Raw genomic sequence first — 7300 nt, forward strand, 5'->3', positions numbered from 1 at the left:
CACATCCACTATCGCCACTGCCACTCACTCTCCAGCGTGAAAAGGCCAGGCTTAGATAAATACAAAAGGTGAAGAAACAGAATATTCAAATATTGGATGCTCAAAACGCTGTTACTGGTGCTGATATGAATTATAGAGGGAAGGGAAGCTTGAAGTATTTCTTGCAGCAGAGAGAGATTGTTGCTCGTTTTGTCAAAGGTGATCAATCCACATCTAAAAAAAAAGGCAACGCTTCTGAAAATCTCTGAGCAAATGTGCTTCATTGCGGCCCTGCTCCCGAAGCCAACCTCTCTGCTCAAAAGAATCACATCTTGATGGAGGATTCCAAGGCGCTCTCTGATGATACTGGGAAAGTACAATTGGTGCCAGGTTCTAGTTCTTCGCCTCCTGAGCCCAACAAAACCTCGGGTATTCCAATTGTCAAGAATCCAAGTGATTCTGTTTATCGGAAGACGTGTCATCAGTGTCGGTAAAAAAACAAGAGACTCTCGGACACTATGCAGGAACCTGAAGAAAAACAAGCCTTGTCCTATTAAGTACTGCCAGAGATGCGTCTTAAACAGATATGGAGAGAAAGCCGAAGAGGTGGCACAGTTGGAGGATTGGAAGTGCCCTAAGTGCAGAGGCATTTGCAATTGCAGTTTTTGCAGGAAGAAAATAGGTTGTGCACCTACTGGTATTCTGGTGCACAAGGCCAAGGCAACTGGATTTTCTTCTGTTTCAGAAATGCTGCAAGTTATGGATCCTGACAATAGTGTTAAGAATGTAAAGGAAATGGTTGCTTATCCAAAAAAAGCCTGCTACCCCGAGCAAGGAGTCTGTGGTTGTTTCCCCTAGAAAGATAGGGAAGGAAAACTCATTTGATGGACAGGATGATCCAAACTTGCATCTGGAGGATTTAACACTAAGCCCTGATGAGAAGAAACTGAAAAAAAAAAAAAAAAACAACTGGAGAAGAATTAAAGGAGCATGATCGCAATGTCGATAATGGTAGTTGTTTAAAGAAGAGTAACCTAAAAGGGCCGTGTATCACCAATGAATTATCTAATAATGAGGCAAAACCAGAACAAGAGGATGGTGATATCCTACAAGAGAAGAGTTCTGGGACAGGATCATCCCAGAAAGTGTCTTCTGATTCCATTGAAATAGGAGAAAACGGAGAAGGAGATAGCACAATCTGCCAAAATATGGGAGGTTTAGATAATGCAGGAGCCAAGCGCTATAAAGTCGTCAAATCACATACGGTTAAGAACACTTTGAAATTTCAGGACAGAGCATTTGATGTTGATGTTCAATTTCCTCAGGACACCAGGTTAACTACTGTAACTGGAATTGAGTTGCCTCCTGAAGATGTTGGGGATGCACTGCAATTCTTAGAATTCTGTGCAGCTTTTGGAAAGGATTTGATCACTTACCGAACAAGACACGGGCTGCATCCTTGAGGAAATCTCCAAGTAAGCCACGCAAATATGCACTTCCCATATCCACATGCATTCAAAAAGGAGGCAGAATATTCAATGAGGGAGAGGCTGCCATAGAAGATCCCCACTTCCTATAAGAAGAAGATCTCTGCTGGCTGTACAAAGGGGAATTTTGGGATCCTCACGTAGCCATAGAAGGAGTGGGCTGCCATAGAAATAAAAGAATAAGAACAAGGGAAGGGGACTGCTGACATCACGCACAGACTTTGGAGAGCAGCAGGTGACTTCGGACAGCAGATTCGGTTGCCACTTTGACGCACCAAGAGAGGATTTTATGAGAAACACACAGCAGATTTCTGGGCTGCTACAACACAACACGCATCATTGAGGCTTCTCCAACAGGCATGCATTATCAGTTTCGAAGGGCAACATAGCACACGCATTCTGGATCTTTCTAACACAACACGAAAGATTTTTGGAGGACAGAACACACACAGCCGCATAGAAGAATAATCCCCGGTAGGTAGATTGAAAGTTTAGTTTATGAATATTTTTTATTTCAAGTTGATGATTGCATGCATATTTTAGTTTTGGATTTATTTCGATTCCATGATTCCAAGTTTCATTAGTTTGTTAATTGTGTGATGATATTATAAATTTGAGAATTCGTGATCGATTCACTTTGGTTCCAAGTTTTGATTTTTATTGTGGATTTAATTCATTAGTTTAATTAATCATATTAGATAAAGTTTGTATTTTTTTAATTTTGAATTAGTTTAGCTTTAAGCTATCTTTTAGTTCAAGTGTGTTAGTGATTTTAACCCAATAATTTAGTTAATCATGTTAGATAAAGTTCATGTTTTTAATTCCGATTTAGTTCTTTTTTTTTTTGTTTAGATGTGTTTGTGTGTTTAGTTGATCATGTGCTAGTTCTTGATTTGTTATTCTCAATTTAGGCGTTTTTTGAATCCTAGTTGTTAATTCTTGATGAATATTTTCATTGAGTTTTATGATCTAAGTTTTAATAGTTTATTACTTTGGTAGTCCCTTGTCAAATTTACTTTTCATAAGCCATCGGTAACTCATGAATTTTGGCTCCATTCTCACCACTTTAGTTTGCTTGGTTGACAAAAATTTTACTTTGTGATTTTGTTTTGCTTGGTATTTTGTTTCTTATGTTTTGTTGTTTTCAAATTAATTTCTTTTATTTTTAAAATAAAAATACTTTTCTCAAAATGTTCCTCTTTAAAGTGCATTTCAAAAACTCATTTAGAGTCCTTAGAATCAAAATCTCATTTTTTTTTTTAAATAATATGGAACCATGTCTTGATCGGTTCGCATTTTTGTTAGTTTTCAATAAAAATTATGGTTTTGAGTAAGACATGAATCCAAACTTGCGGTCCCAAACAAATGGGATAATTCTAGGCTAGATTTATGTATATCAATTGGAGAATTGGTGGAACCCCTACATAAGAAAATTTTTCAAAACTCTTCCTCGCTATCAGTTTTCACTCAACCACAGACCCTTTAGATTTAAAATTCGTTTCAGGAACTTCAGAGTATTGAAATTTTTTTTCCAAAACTTGTATGATTTTTCTCACTTCTTGAACTTTAATTTAAAATTTCTTTTGAGTTAGAAAGCAATTCTAGAATAGAAGATATGAATGAGACTTTAGGAGGGTTCTATTTTCACCTAGTTCTGGACACTCGAAATATTTTTGTAAAAACAAAATAGCAGATTACTTTTTAAATTTGATTCAATATTTTTCCTTAATTCTAGACTTCTTGAAATTGATCTTAGACATATAAAATATTAAAAAAAAATCTATTTTTTCAAGGGAGATATGATTTTCCAAAGTTGTACCTATTGTACATGATGGAATCTGGACACCTGATTAGTTGGAGTGTTTTAAAAATATTTTTGAGTACTCCCAACCCTGGATTTATTTTTCCTGTGATATAGATATTTTGAATGATGTGTGTGATTTTTTGTACAATTTTATGTGATATCTTATTATTTTTAAAAAATTCATTTATACATGTCACTATTTTTTTTTACCTAATCTAGATCTTCTGGAACTTTTGGGTGTATTTGCTGCAATTTGTCATTCCAATGAGTGTTTGGTTTTTTGTATCTTGTTCTCAATGTGCAGCAGTTGTTTCATGAATTTTTTTGTGATTAGATTCAACTCCAAGATATTTTTTTTTAGAAATTATTTTGTGATGCTCCCTTTTCTAATTGCATGCTGATGATCTTGTACATTACTTGAATTTGTTATTTATTTTTGGAGTCATTTGACTTATCCTGACTCAATTTTAGCTCTGGTACTGTATATTAGACATAATGAATATGTTACATAATTTATATTTGTCCTAACCACTATAGCATTTTTGGAGGAGTCTTATAAATCATGCATGCTATCCAGGTATGCTCTCTATCACTTACTTTTTGTAATTTTATGCATATGTATGTTGCTGTGAGCCTTGTCTATGTTTGATGTAATCCTTTGGTGCTTAGATGTATGTTCGATTTACTTTGATTAAAAACATGTTGTGTGCTGTATTTCTGTGCTAACTTTAATGTCTTATGATAGTGTTTGAGAGACAGTCCAGGTACGTATCCTAATCCTCCTTTGTGATTATGATTTGATTTCTTTTTGACATGCTAGTTTTGAAATCACCTTAGCCTACCTAAGTACCTTCAATCAATTGATTAATTGCCACTTTTCCCTCGACTTAGTCATTAGAGATCTCTTTAGGGCTTAGAGGGGTGCTACCTCTTAGAGGTACCTTCCCAATAGGTAACCCGATCCCCGGACCAAGACTTGGGTTTTTCAAGACTTGCTTTTCCAAAACTGTGGAGTCACTTCTTTAGGGTTTTTTTTTCTTATTTTTTTCCCTTTTAAAATAAATAAAATAAGTGGTGACTCCAACTTTTTCAAAACTAATTTTTCACCAATAAAAATGAGTCTTGCCATTGAGTGGGGATGCACGTGAAAAATACGGGTCCACACATAGGGAATATATAACCACCTTAGGGTCTCACCTATAGGTCAAATCCTCTATGTAATTGTGGACCCGCTTTTTTCATGTGTGTTCCCACTCAATGGCGAGACTCATTTTTATTGGTGAAAAATTAGTTTTGGAAAAGTTGGAGTCACTACTTATTTTATTTTATTTTAAAAGGAAAAATAAAACAAGAAAGAAAACCCTAAGGCTCTATTTGGTTCCCGGAGCTATAAGTAATGATTATATCATTCGCGATAAATATAAATAAAAAGTAAGGCCATTCCATTTCGACAAAAGACCCACACCCAAGCCAAGTTCCATAGCTTTGGGTCCGCTATCCCGATCAGGATTTTCCTACCCTCAGAGGGAAAGGTCCTTCCCTTTTGGGCCGGTTGTGGGCGAGGAGGGATTCGAACCCCCGACACCGTGGTTCGTAGCCACGTGCTCTAATCCTCTGAGCTACAGGCCCCACCCCGTCTCCACTGGATCTGTTCCCGGGAGTACCCTCAAAAAAAAAAAGGAACCTTTCCTCTCCCCAGACATTTCGGGCTAAGGAAAGGAAAAAAAATGTAGAGGAAAATACTTTTCTTTAGTTTGGATGACATGGAAAATAAGATGGAAAAAAATATAAAGGAAAGTATTAAAGAAAATATTGTAATATTTTCCCTATTATTTTCCTTAAAAAATAACGAGGAAAATAAGGGAAAAAGAGAAGGGCAAAGGGGGGGAAAATTTTATCGGGGGCTTTGTTCACCGCTTCACCTTCCACTTCCTCTTCATCGGTGGCTATGGCTTCTCACCGTCGTCGACCCTTTCAATGGCCACCATAATCACTCCGACCACCTTCCAAGGCCGAAAACCTACCCTCTTTAGGCACCCGAGTTCCCATGGATGAAGTGCGCTCTTCAAATCAAGTTCTCATTGATGAAATGGATTCTTCAAATCCAATGAATGTATTCGGATCCATATCTTCAGATTAGGTATGAATTGAACTCCAATCCACCTCATCTTGTGAAAACCTGGAACCCAAGGTAATCGTTCTCTCTTGGGTTCTCTGTTTGGGTTTCTAGGTTGCTTTCGCCTTTCCCGTTATCCCTCAATTTTCCCCTCTTTTTCATGAATCGGATTGTTAATTTTATCCTTTATGACAGTTACACACTCATAGGTGATCCTTTGTTTGATTTTTGTGTATTCATGCTGCTGTGGATTCGTTTATTTACCATGTTTTCTGTTGTGAGAATCATAGGTTCTATTTATGTTATGTAGAAAAATTGATACTGACCAATTATAATTTTTTCTTGGACAAAACATATGTGCTATTAAACATATGGTTCAAATTTATTACAAAAGAATCAGTATCAAGACTGATATAGATAGGAACAACAAAGTGAAAAGGACTGGGTTTTAGAGAGAGGACCAGGACCACAGGTCAAGTCCTATGCACAATGAGGAAACCTGGAGTAAAAACAATGGACAGGACAAAATTGGCTCAAAATTTAGGGTATATATTACTGGTTTCTAGGCTCAAAATTGGTTGTGTTCAAGGCCTGAATGGGTTGAGAATTGCAGAATTGCAGTGGTCTTTGAAGGTTTTTTTAATGATAAGTAAATAATTTTGTTGAGGTGGAAAAATGTAGCTGGTTAAGCCCTGGGGATGGCTTTTAGAACATCATGTTGGAGAGGGGTTGTTGGGGTGTGATAATGCCACCTTTAAGCCTAAGTGATAACTCTTGGAGCAGGCTTGTGCTGAAGTACCAGAAGGGTTTGTTGAAGGGTTCTTGGCCTTTGCTTATTCCTGGTATTAGTTAGCAGTAGATTGGATAAGTATAAATGATTGGTCCTTGAGGCACCTATTTTAGATAGATTTTTTCCTTGATTTAATCTCAACTTAGATTCTTTCTAAACTGAACAGTTAGGCATGCTTTTGATTTTCCGCATGGGTAACTTTCTAGTAAGTTCATTAAATCCACGGATTCTCTGGTACATGAATGCTTTGTAACTTAGTGTTGAAATAAAGAACTCCTGTGTGTGCATATATATTTTTCAGCATCCCCAGACCCATTTGGATGCTTTATGTCCATAAATATTGTAGATAGCTAACATCATGATAATAACTTTTTAGATAGCTATTATTGAAACTGCAGCTCCAATTTCAACAGGTACTTTAGATTCATATTTGAATATATCTCATGGTAATTTTGAATATGCATATTTTCCCATGTAAAGATTCTTATTGATAGAACCATGTTAGTATTGGCCCTATTGGGCAATGAGATTGGAATTTTATTTTATTATTCTATATCCTCAAAGGATTGGTTTAGTATGAGTTCTTATATGTAAAAGGGCTCTCTTAAATGGTCATACACTCAGCATTAGGCATTAGGCATTAGGCATGCTCGAAGGAATTAAATCTGAATTTTAACTTAAAAGATTCAAATACAAACATGGGATTTTTCTAGAATTGGAAAGAAAATTTGTGTGATTCATCTGTTAGATGTTTATCAATCTCAATGAAAAATAGGATGGGAAATCTACAGAATTTAACAAACAGTTAAGAATTTAGCACCGACAATTACAAGGACAACTAGTATCAATGGGCTGAGAGGCATGCATGGGGCCATTGTGGTCCTCGCGCTGGTTACTTTCCTCACTAGATGATTAGGGTGGCCTGTTCTCCATTTCAGCATTGTTTCTCTAGAGTCCTGTGGGTGCTGCTAACCAGTTTCATATAGCAATGTTTAATCATCATTATTGTATCTGGATCTATTGTGCCCATTATTTTTATCAATTCTGCTCAGCCTCCTCTCCTTTAGGACTTCAAAGCACCTTGCTACTGTTAAAGGCCAGAAAGAATTTTATACAATCCAACA

At 36.5% G+C, this 7300-nt stretch overlaps 1 protein-coding gene and 1 non-coding gene across 2 annotated transcripts; one reads left to right on the plus strand and one right to left on the minus strand.

The window, feature by feature from the left end:
• The first annotated feature begins 339 nt into the window (after positions 1–339).
• Positions 340–1442, plus strand: LOC117906229. Its single transcript, XM_034819206.1, has 2 exons — positions 340–823; positions 1066–1442. Exons 1-2 carry the CDS (start codon positions 340–342, stop codon positions 1440–1442), a joined length of 861 nt encoding a protein of 286 aa, XP_034675097.1.
• Positions 1443–4825: 3383 nt separating this feature from the next.
• TRNAR-ACG lies at positions 4826–4899 on the minus strand. Its single transcript has one exon. It is a non-coding gene; the product is annotated as a tRNA-Arg (tRNA).
• Between the last annotated feature and the right edge of the window lie 2401 nt (positions 4900–7300).

This window comes from Vitis riparia, chromosome 2 (genome assembly GCF_004353265.1).
Source record: "Vitis riparia cultivar Riparia Gloire de Montpellier isolate 1030 chromosome 2, EGFV_Vit.rip_1.0, whole genome shotgun sequence".
NCBI lineage: Eukaryota > Viridiplantae > Streptophyta > Magnoliopsida > Vitales > Vitaceae > Vitis > Vitis riparia.